General features: G+C 38.6%; 1 protein-coding gene across 2 annotated transcripts; it reads left to right on the top strand.

Moving 5' to 3' along the window:
- Positions 1-927: 927 nt before the first annotated feature.
- On the top strand, positions 928-11871 carry tmc2b (transmembrane channel-like 2b). 2 transcript variants are annotated; one of them, XM_077561445.1, is made up of 20 exons: positions 928-1029; positions 1121-1162; positions 1586-1985; positions 2524-2670; positions 4021-4111; positions 4196-4277; positions 4375-4481; positions 4561-4659; positions 5771-5913; positions 6018-6165; positions 6326-6520; positions 6614-6793; positions 7993-8151; positions 8233-8361; positions 9250-9317; positions 9418-9657; positions 9763-9888; positions 10700-10778; positions 10868-10997; positions 11091-11871. In XM_077561445.1, exons 1-20 carry the CDS (start codon positions 984-986, stop codon positions 11309-11311), a joined length of 2832 nt encoding a protein of 943 aa, XP_077417571.1. In that variant the 5' UTR covers positions 928-983; the 3' UTR covers positions 11312-11871. The 2 variants fall into 2 exon arrangements, with proteins under 2 accessions (XP_077417571.1, XP_077417570.1); XM_077561444.1 differs by having other exon boundaries at positions 11088-11871.
- The last annotated feature ends 500 nt before the right edge of the window (positions 11872-12371 follow it).

Below are 12371 nucleotides of genomic sequence, written 5' to 3'. Positions count from 1 at the left end.
CCTATTAATTAATATTATTAATGAGCACAGACGACTATAAAACTCCACACAGACAGGCTGTGAAGAATACCACATGAGTAAATAGAGCAGGAAGGATGTATGTAAACAGAGTGGACTACTGGAAGGTGCAGGTTCGGTGGACCAAAAGGAGGAGCTTCCAGATGACAGTTTGCGTTTTGGGGTTAAGGTGCAGAGCAGCGTAACGTCTCTTGTTTCACTGCAATATTCAAAAGGGCCGATCTGACATTTGACTATAGGCTCGCATGGTTGTTGTGACATGCAAGTACAACATTTACTCCTCTATTTTGCATATGTTAAATATGTATTGATATGTCTTAGTGAATCTCCATCACCTTGAACTTTTACTTAAAGATTTGAGGTTGGATGAAAACACATGCCACCGTTTATATAAACGATGCTATCATAACCTATCAATTAAAAATAAACAATGTTAACATTGTGTAAAGTATAAAGCATTTTAACCCATGCATGTTCATTTTACACTCAGCATCACACAACCTGTCATCCAACTTTAAATGTCTTTATGCTTATTATTATTTGCGGTGATGTCTCATTTTGAGGTCAAAGGATACTTATTTTATGTGAAAGCCACTTCCCATTCCAATGATCAACATGAAGATGTTGTTGCATGTTGTTATACATGATCCATTTAAAGGTTGAGTTGATTTACCGTATCTTTTACCATTTTGATTGACGTGGCCGTTGTCTGTTTACAGGTAAGTGCTACTCAATTCCGTTTTCTTCTTCTGGGCTACTGCTCGTCATCTGATGGCCGTTGTGTCACTGATGGTTGTCAAGGAGCAGTCCAAACAGTAGCGCATTAGTCCCCCGCATGTGTGTCCGCGTGTGTGTAGATTTGTGTGCATATTTTGCCTTCACAGGATGGAGAGGAGACAGAGTCTGAAGTAGACGGAAGAGGAATAACTAAATGGGTCAAATACACAATCAATGACGGACACAAAATGCCTACAAAGAAGAGAAATGACGCAACCATTGACGTTGAAGACGGTGAGGATGTTTTTTCTTTCTTTCTAAACTTTTCATGTTACCAGCCTCAACTGATAATGGAGAGCATTTGTTTAACTTGTTTTTGTTCCAGTTGGTATGGAGGTCGATGCTGTAGATGACAGTGGAAGTGAGGGTGAGTCAGTTTTGCTTTCCACCTAAGCTTGTCATTTCCATGTTTTCACCTTATTTGCGCTCACACAATTTGATGAGCTCCAATACAAGAGCTATGTCAGAAATTCTGCCTATACGTTAATAAGAATGCAAACAAATTGAATTGATTCTCAATAGGATGCTGTTAAATTCAAATTGAATATTATTATGAGTGTGATGATTTTGTATTTGCTATGCTTTGATACTCCAACTTGTTGTTGGATGTTGAATCTAGATTGTACAGTTTGAACAGCTATATTTGTCAACAACTGTGTTTGGAAACATTTTACATTACACAAAATGTTTGAATCCTTTATCAAAAGTGTGTACTTCATTAAAAAACACATGCTGTTATACGCATGTCACTCTAAACTTGAGTTGCCAATAATGAATTTCAACTTTTCAGAAGAGGCCAGGAGAAGAGTTAAAACCAGAAGAGCCAAACCTCAGCGTAAAGCCAAGCGGTACAGTGATGAAGAGGAAAATGAGGAAGAAGAGGATGAGGCGCCGCCGAAGAGAGGACGAAAGAAGAAAGCTCAGTACCGGGACAGCGATGAAGAAGATGATGATGATAACAAGGGTGTGAAAAGCAAAAGCTCTAAAGCTTCCAGGAAGAAAGCAGCGAGGGAGGAAAGCGAGGATGAAAGTGAGGAGGACCGCAAGAGGAAGAAAAAGGGAGCAAAGGCGGTGTCAAAAAAGGACAAAGAGGAGCAGAACAAAGGGAAGAAGGGAGATGCTAAAGGGAAAAGAGGGAATGATAAAGGCGGTGGGAAGGACAAGAAGAAGAAGAAAGGGAAGTTGAGCAGGTGCAATATTCTCTGAGAGCATCTCTCACCTACTGTACAGTAGCTGCTGACATTCTTCATCTTTTCTCAAGCTCAGTATGCTCGATGAATGTACCGTAAGACTCCCGTTTGGATCAGTCAGCAAACTCATCAAATGTTGTTGCTGTAATTGCTGCAAACTTTACAGCAAGTTAACCGTTATCCATTACGGTTGTCTGATTATTCATTCATTCATTATTCATTGCTGCGCACAGGCAAATCCTCTGTAAAGCGCCATCTACCATCTGTTTCATGAGAGATGGAATAATGACTATTGCATGTACTGAGTTGAGAACTAAATTGTAATGAAACTATTTAAAAATAAAATAGTAAATAAATACCACACTATAAAGTATATACAGTAAGATATAGTGTTATATGCAACTATACATAGTTTATTAGATTTTTTTTTTTTACAAGCACTGTAAAAGGTCTGCAATATTACATTTGTCTTTAATTGTCATTGTTGTTGCGAAAAAGCCACGACACACGGCACATGACTGCTCTTTCCCTTCATCAGCTCTTCTTCCTCCTCTGACTCTGATGAAGAATCTCTGTCTGAAGGGGAGATGGCAGCCCTGAAGGAAGAAGTAGAGGAGAAGAAGAAACTGATTGCCACATTAAGGAATAAACCGTGGCGTATGAAGAGGAGACTCGTATTGCTCAAGTAAAGAACGCAAAAAAACAAAAACGCCTCATTTTAACTCCTGCCGTCGTATTGCTTCCTCGTTTGCAATTCTTGTGGCCTACCATCACGTATGTCCTGTACATGTGATGATGACTGTGCATATTAAAGCTTGTTTGTCGCTATAACTGTTCATTTTCCTTCTCTTGCAGTTTCATGAACTATATTGAAATCAAAGTCAAATGTGTCTTCTATTTGTTTACCATAACTTCAGTCCCTAAGTAGTTTCTTTTATCCATCTATTCATCTGTCCATTATTTGAACCGCTTATCCTCACAACCCAAACCCTAACTAGGCTTCTAAAAAGGTTAGGCATACTATTTCTACCATCCTCTTGTTGTAGTGCTAGTAATGTGATCTTTCCAGTTAGTTGTACAGTACTGCATGTGGTATATGTGACTTGTTTCTCCAATTACTTTCTATAATAGAGTCATATTCAATTATACTAACAAGATCCGCATATGCAGTAACATTGCTGAAATCACAATAGCACATGCAAGAACTGAACATAAACTGTATTATTTTGTACAATATAAAGAGATGAATAGTTTTATTTTTATTTTTAGTAGATTAACATTTCTTTTGTGGCTAGTGCAGTCCTCACACAGGTTGGCCTAGTAATAGTAAAGTGCAATTCCACATCCACAGTATGTGGCAGTGGCACTCTCATTGTCAGAGTGTGTGCAATGGTATTAGCTCATCTTCGCTCAAAACACTTATGTCCATTTGTCTTTTTATTATTATTATTATTATTTATTGTATTATTATTATTATTATATTTTTATGTAAAAAGTAAAAAGCAAAAATAAAAGAAAAGACAAATGTTTTTAAATAGCAGCAATGATGAGCTAATGCTAAACTAACTATTATGTCCATTTTTTTTATTTTTCTTATTTTCCATTTTTACTTTTTTGGGGTGTCTGCATTCAGTTTCATCCCAAAAACATAAAAATGTATAAAAAAAAGAAGACAAAAATGGACATAAGTGTTTTTCACATAGCAGTATATATGCTGTATATATATATATAACAAAGAAATACTTGAGAAGCTCTGTGCTAGTGTGACAGTGTAAATAAACTTCTTGTAGAACAGGATAGGTGAGTTGTCGTAACTTTTTCATGAACTTGACACAGCTTCGTGCATGGTGTTGTGGTTTCTGACCGGCTGCTTGCCTGCTTTGGTCATTCCATCTACAAGCACCATCATCCATAAGTAACTCATTCTATCCTTCTCATTTCACTTACCGATCTCAACACTAATTAACTGATGGATTGTCCCTCTGTTCTCAGCATTCTCAGTTTCAAGTGATTGACATTTGCGCTTGCCCAACAGGGAGGCACAGGAGTTTATCGAAAAGTTTGAAGGAGCCCTCGGGAAAGGAAAGGGAAGGAAACTGTATGCATTTAAAGTCATGATGACGAAGGTAATCGGCTTAGTTTGTACATTTGTTGATGGTTAGAGCTGTTGTTGGTTCGTGGTGTGATGATATTGAAACATTTCTCCCTAGAAACTCATTAAGTTCAAACGTGACTTTGAGAACTTCAAAACAGCCTGCATCCCCTGGGAGAGGAAGATAAAGGACGTAGAAAGTTGGTACCATTTGGACATTCTTTTAGAAATAATGAATTACGGCAAGCAAAGCATTACCGTTTTGTTGCATCCACAAAGTGTGAAATCTGCCCATAGGTCACTTTGGCTCCTCTGTGGCATCCTACTTCATATTTCTGAGGTGGATGTATGGCCTGAACCTGGTCCTGTTTGGGTTCATGTTTGGCTTGGTGGTCCTCCCTGAGGTAAAACTCTTTCAGTTCTATTATATTTGACAAAGCTATTAATTGCCTCCTGTTTGACAAACCTTATTATGTGTATTAGATTCTCATGGGTCTACCATATGGCTCCATTCCCAGGAAAACTGTACCCCGAGAGGAGCAGGCGAAAGCTATGGACTTCTCTGTGCTCTTCGATTTTGGTGTGAGGACCTTTGTTCAATTTATCTGCGGTCTTGATCTAGCTTTCAGACATAATACACAAAAGAATAAAAAAATACTTGGAGTTATTATTTATGCTTGTTTTTGGCACACCTCTTAATCACCCACTTTTAATGAATTAAGAGTTGGATACATTGAACAGTTCTATTCTTTTTGGTTGTTGACGCGGGTTATATTGTGGTCAAAACATGACTGTAGCTCAGGGGTGGGCAAACTTTTTGACTTGCGGGCCACAATGGGTTTGAAATTTTGACAGATGGGCCGGACCAGGAGCATTTGGACCTCATAGCACAGTAAAAACACACAGATAAATGTACAACCCAATTTACTTATAGTGTGCACTTAGGACTGCGTTTTTCAAATGTGCAAAATCCACATATTTAAAACAGCTTTTCCAATAGCTTCATTTTTATTGTTTTAGCTCAACTTTTGCTGTGTTTTTATGCTTTGTAAAGTGACCTTGGGTGTTCTGAAAGGTGCTGTTTTTAAATGAAATGTATTATTATTATGATTATTATAAAATAGCCCTAATCCAGGTAGTACGTTTGCCTCAATGAAAATGCAAGATGCGGCATTTACACACTATTTGGCAAAGTGGGAGGAGAAATGTAAATAGATTATAATAGCACATACACTGTGATCTGTCAAACCTGGTGACTGCATCTATTATTAATAGATTTCAATTCAAGGCGTAAAGTTAAAGAATTTTTTTCCATTGGCCCACCCATTTTTAACCCGGGCCCACAGTACGTGTGACACATGCGACTGCATGATAGCCGCTGCTGCCTGTCACGTGCTGAGGACAAAGTGCGTACATCCAATCGGGCCGGATTGAAACGCATAACGGGCCGTATTTGGCCCGCGAGCCGGGGTTTGCCCATGTCTGCTGTAGCCCAATGCCAGGTTCAAGGTTCAACAACTTGCCCTGACTTCAACCCCATCAAATGAAACCATGAAATTATGAGCCAGGTCTTCTCTTGGGTCCAACATCCGTCATCTCTGGTCTCACAAATGAATCATCATCACAAATACACTCTTGCGCCTGTAATCTTGTAATGTATTTGTGTTTTATTTCCCTTTGATCTTCCTAACAGGGTTACTGCAAATATTCCTTTTTATTCTACGGATTCTATGACCATAAGCGAACATTTGGTGTGCTGCAGTTCAGACTTCCCCTCTCATACTTGCTGGTTGGTGTTGGCATCTTTGGATACAGCTTGATGGTTGTGATTAGAACGTAGGAAACACACAATTGCAGGCACTTTTTGGTTGCTGCAGTCATTTAAATAAAAATGGAAACGTTATTATTGTCTTGTTTTTATTTCTTTTCTTTTTTTTTAGGATGGCTCGTAACTCAAACGAAGGAGGCGACGGTGCTGAAGAGGGAGAGTTCACCTTCAGCTGGAAAATGTTCACCAGCTGGGACTACCTCATTGGAAATCCAGAGACAGCAGATAATAAGTATGCTTCCATTACCACCAGCTTCAAGGTGAGAGCACAAAGGGAAAATGTGAAATCAGTTCTGAAAATGCTTCTTTTTCTGTCAAAGTAAAGGAAATATTATTTATGGAAAAAGTGTCTCGTTTTGATATGAACATCAACATTTTTTGTCTCAGGTCTGAAGTAATTTTGCTCTAATGTAACCCTAGGAATCCATTGTAGATGAACAGGAGAACCAGAAGGATGAGAACATCCACCTTCGTCGCTTCCTCCGGGTCCTTGCCAATGTTCTGATCCTGTGCAGCCTTGGAGGCAGTGGTTACCTCATTTACTTTGTGGTGAAGCGCTCGCAAGAATTTGCTGACATGGATAACGATGAACTCTCCTGGTTTGAAAAGAATGAGGTAGGTTGACATTGACTTCTGGATTTCTACAGCCTTGAGATGGGATGACAAATGGCATTTGTTAGTAACACCCCTCTATAAAACATCCATCAGGTGGAATTTGTGATGTCTCTGCTGGGCTTGGTGTGTCCTCCACTTTTTGAAACCATTGCTGAACTAGAGGACTACCACCCTCGAATTGCTCTCAAGTGGCAACTGGGACGCATCTTTGCACTTTTCCTGGGAAATCTTTACACCTTCCTTTTCGCTCTTTTTGATGAGGTCACTGCAAAGGTGAGGCTAATGTAGTAGTGTGAGAATAGCAGTTCTGGAGCCATATGTGGCTCATTAGGAACTCTCCTGTGGCTCCCTAAAAAAAAAAAAATACTAGAAATTCATATATATATATATATATATATATATATATATATATATATATATATATATATATATATATATACAAGGACGGTTTCGATTCAGTGTAGCGGTGCAGCAATTATTTGATTACTTGATTATTTGATTACTCAACAATTAGTCAATTGTCAAATTAATTTACAATTATTTTGCTACTCCATTAATCATTTCAATATTTTATTTTAAAATGATCTTTCAAATGAATTAATGATTTAGATAAAAAAAAAAAAAAGAATAATTAATTATTCCAAAATGTTCAACATTTTTAAGTTGTCAGAAAAAGATGATTAAAAAAAATGAAATAACTAAAAATTTCCTAGAACTTAAAAAATACCATTATGTCCACAAAACTGTCAAAAACATTACTGGCAAAAAAGGAAGAAAAAATATTTAACAAATTAATAAAATAAAATAAAATAAAATAAAGTAATAAAACGTTTCAGAAAAGGAAATACAGAGGCAGAAAATGATGATAATATGTCCATAAAATTATAAAATTGCCAATAATGACAGAAATTTTAGAGAAAGGCAGAAAAGTCTAAAAATGTATGAAAGGTTACACACACCAAAATAAAAATAAAAAAACTAAAGACGAAAGGTGGAAGAAAATGAATGTCAAAGTATTGGATGCTGCATATTTGTGTGCTGTGGTGCCGCTCTAATTAGCTCTTAGGCCCTCAGTACAACTCACTGCTTCCTTCATCGCAATCTTCAAATGTTTAGCGGCTTCAGACAGATTTTTGGTTATTTAATTGGCCTAAAATGGCTCTTTTGACAGGAAAGGTTGCTGACCCCAGTATTTTCTCAGTGATTTTCTTTCACATATAAGGTTTGTTGAAACAGCATTTTCATAAACCTTGCTGTAATAGATACTAATGCCTTCTTTCCCCAACTCGGGGGGAAAAAACAATAACTAGTGGTCTCACCATGGCAAAAGCTTCAGAACATTTCAACATTGACCCAAAAATAATTTGTGATTATTTATAAATTATAGGAAAATAACCCCCTTTTGTAAGACTAATTAAAGAACAATTTGGTACTATATGTTACATTTGATACCTACGCTTTCTATTCTTTAGTTGGAAAGTGAGAAGGCGATCAAGAACGCCACTGAGTCGGCGTTAAATGAGTACCGTCGCAACTACACCAGCTACTACAACACCACAGACGTGCCTCCTCCTAATGTCCACCCAGCTGATGTCATCAGGGGACCGTGTTGGGAGACTGCAGTTGGCATAGTCAGGAATAACAGATACTGTTGACCTCATACTAATACCCTTATGTTCTGTTTGTTCTTATTATTTATTTTTGCTTTGTAGGAATTTGTGAAGCTGATTGTGTCTGACATGCAAGTGAACTACTTGACCATCCTGATTGGGGACTTCCTACGAGCTGTCATTGTCCGCTTCCTCAACTACTGTTGGTGTTGGGACCTGGAGGCCGGATTTGTGAGTGTTCACGATATGTGTCGTCATCTACTTGTTAGGGATGTAACAATAACGACAATGTCGCGATATTAAAATTGCCACAATATCATCATTGTCATGTCATGATATTAAAAGGTGAGGTTGTATTCCATTTGTGTAGTTCTAGTGCCGGCGGTATGGTGGCTAACTGGTTAGCACGTCCGCCTCCCAGTGCAGAGGACGTGATATCGAGTCCGGGCTTCGACCTTCCTGGGTGGAGTTTACATGTTCTCCCCGTGCTTGCGTGGGTTTTCTCCGGGTGCTCCGGTTTCCTCCCACATTCCAAAGACATGCATGGCAGGTTGATTGAACACTCCAAATTGTCCATAGGTGTGATTGTGAGCATAGTTGTTTGTCTCTGTGTGCCCTGCAATTGGCTGGCAACCAGTTCAGGGTGTACCCCGCCTACTGCCCGAAGCCAGCTGGGATAGGCTCCAGCAACCCCCGCGACCCTTGTGAGGACAAGCGGTTAAGAAAATGGATGGCTGGATGAATAGTTCTAGCACCCTCTGGTGGTTAGTTTATTAGTGCATCATCATTTTAATTAGTAATGCAGTTATCGCTCAAACTAATCAGTTATACCAGCAAATCTATTTCTATTTTTAGGGGGGGGGGGGTCTTACTATGTTTATGCTAATAGTGTACTGTACAGTTGAAGCTTGTGCAGTACATCACATTATTGCATCAAGTTAACATGAAACCTTCAAGTGGGTCATCAAGACAGATGATCCCAAGCAGTGAGTGAAACATCGCACTGCACTGCAAACTTAATTACAGGAAGTGAGACACTTGATTACAGGTGCTCAGGGAGAAGGTTCATGTTTAAGTGGTTTAAATTGTGTTGAAAGGTTTGCAATTTGTTTATTCCAGCCTTCATATGGTGAGTTTGACATCAGTGGAAATGTGCTGGGCCTCATCTTCAATCAAGGAATGATATGGTGAATTTTTTTTTGGGGGGGGGGGGGGGGGATATTGACATTCATAACACTACAGCATTCTAATGAGGATTTGCTTTGCTAACCCAGATTTTTCTTTTAGGATGGGTGCTTTTTATGCTCCAGGGCTGGTGGGTCTGAACGTATTGCGACTCCTGTTTTCGATGTACTATCAGTGTTGGGCTGTGATGGCCTGTAATGTTCCTCATGAACGAGTCTTCAAGGCTTCACGCTCCAACAATTTCTACATGGGTCTGCTGCTGCTTGTTCTCTTTCTCAGCCTGTTGCCTGTGGTCTATACTATAATGACCCTGTCGCCATCATTTGACTGTGGGCCATTTAGGTCAGTAATGGCCAATACGCTTTGGATCGTTATTTATTAAAGTGCTGAATGAATTTTAAAGGTTAAGAGGATAAACTAAAAATACATTTTATTTGATCATTGTAGTGGCCAAGAGAAGATGTATGACGTGGTCATGGAGACTATAGAACAGGATCTTCCTTCCTTCATTGGGAACATCTTTGGCTATGCCACCAACCCTGGACTTATCATGCCTGCTGTACTTCTTATGGTGTAAGTTCAAATGAAATGTACCATCACAATTTAGGTTAGTCTTCGCGACAGAGCAGTTCTAATCAAGTGGGCGGAGCTTACTTTGATTGACTCTCTGCAGATTTGATGTACCAGTAATTAAATAATCTCTGTCAAATAACTCCAGCAAAACCTCCATTCAAATCAGACAATATTTAAAATACACTGTAAAACAAAAAACAAAATATTACACCAAATTTTGCTGTGAATATATATTATAACAGTCTTAGATTCTCAAAGAAACAAAATGTAGAACTTTAGACTGAACATATATATTACATAATCTGTCAAGTTTTACTATTTTAATTTTAAGGGAAAAAAGATCCCCATTATTTGTATTAATTTTATTGCAATATCAGTCAGGATTTTTTTTATTTATTACATTGATCGAGTTAAGTGAAAAATTAATTACATTTTCAAGTGTTATTTCATGTTGAGGAAATGATTACATTATATGGTGTTACAGGCTCCAGCTCACCCGCCTAATAAGCACGATAAAAAAGTACAATTAAACTTTTTGGGCGGATAGAACACTGAACAGCCTGTAAATCACTACAGCTATGTATGTGTGCTTCTAATACTGAACATATGCACCATAAGGTATACTTGCACACTCTAATAAGATCTGCACAAATAAATAAGACATGCCACCATGTTAGAAAACTGAGCATATATAACATAGCAAAGGTACCTTCACGTCTTAAATTGGATTTTACTGCGGAGTAAGTGTATATTCTTATTCTCCATTTAATGTTTTTATTATTATTATTATTATTTTAACTCTATACAACAGGCTGGCCATCTATTATCTGAATTCAGTGTCAAAAGGATATCAGCAAGCAAACATAGACCTTAAAAAGAAGATGCAAATGGTGAGTATTAGCAATCTCTTCATATGTTTAGTTGATTATTCCCAGCTGAAACAAACAAATAACTGTCAAAAATTTGGTCAACCCGTAAGGCTCGAGATGAGGAGAAGAATCGCAGGAATAACAAGGACAGCACTAATCAAGTCATGAAAGATTTGGAGGACTTGCTGCCAGACAAATCTTTGATACCACCTCGGATTGAGGAAGAGCCACCCCCACCTGGTATACACGCACACACCATACGCACTGCTAAATATTTGTCATCTGCGTGTCCTTCTGCTTCCTCTTTGTACTCTCCATTAATCTTTTCAGAAGTTGTCATTGAGAAGGGCAGCAAATCTCCAAGAATGAAGCCAGGCACAGCAGCCAATGGAAAAGGGGTTAACCTGCAAAAAGATGTGTCATTGGCTGCTTCCAATCCCAGGGGGGTGGTGACCCGGGCCCCTGGACCAAGAAATCGACCTCCTGGAAATGCACGGGGGCCTCAACCTGGACAAGGCAGGGGAAGAGGCCGTGGTAGGCCTCCAAGGCAATAGGGGCTTTATTTTTGGAGACAGCGCATGAGCGCTCGGGTGAAAACACTGGCGTATTTAGTGTTTTGGGGAGTTTGGCTGTGCCATGCAGGGTGTTTCGGTGGATAAAGGTTGTTTTCTTCTACATAACCCCGACACATTTGGTGGTTGAAAGTAGAGCAAATTTTAGACTAGCTAAAAGATGTTTCCGTTCTCCAACACAGCTGATATATGATCAGATCCTCAGCAAGCTCTGCATAAGCCTGATAACAATCCTGCTGATTGGAATCAGCTTGTGTTGGAAGAGGGAAACCTCCAAAACCTGCAGGATTGCAACCCTCCAGGACCGGAGTTAGAGCCATTATAGAAATCAATTTATTGAATGCATGATTATTATCATTAAAATCACCCTCTTTTGCCGCTATTTTGGGTGGGTGCAGAAATACCAAAAGAAAGCAAACTCCACTCTTGTGTACAATTAGACTGAGCATTGTACTAGACTTTTGATGGGCAGGAAAATTAAGCCCCAGGAGTCGAACTCCAAGTCTACTGATAGATATTGAAAACTAATATTACAAAGTTATCATCAGAAATGAACATTTATACCGATGTGTTTTAATTTAGCCATTTATGCAAATTTAAAAGCATCCCGTGACCAGGGTTGGGAGGGTTACTTTTAAAATGTAATCCGTTACAGTTACAAGTTACCTGATAGAAAATGTAGTAACGTAATCCAAGTACCATAATATTAAAGTAATGTAACTGGACTACTTTTGGATTACTCCAATATTGAGTATGCTCAAGCTAGATAGATAGATAGATAGATAGATAGATAGATAGATAGATAGATAGATAGATAGATAGATAGATAGATAGATAGATAGATAGATAGATGGATAGAGTCATCAACTGCAAAATGAACTTTTATCCTAATCAAAAGTTTAGCTATGTATATGTTGTGTATGATGTTTTAATACTGAATTGGTGGGAGGAAGATTTGTTTGGAAGGTGTAACTCACATTATGGTTGTAGGCTAGCGGGCTAGCTAGCAAGAAGCTACAGCGCGTAGCATGCCGCTGGACTC

This window comes from Vanacampus margaritifer, chromosome 3 (genome assembly GCF_051991255.1).
Source record: "Vanacampus margaritifer isolate UIUO_Vmar chromosome 3, RoL_Vmar_1.0, whole genome shotgun sequence".
NCBI classification, from domain to species: domain Eukaryota; kingdom Metazoa; phylum Chordata; class Actinopteri; order Syngnathiformes; family Syngnathidae; genus Vanacampus; species Vanacampus margaritifer.
This window is presented reverse-complemented; position numbering and strand designations above follow the sequence as displayed.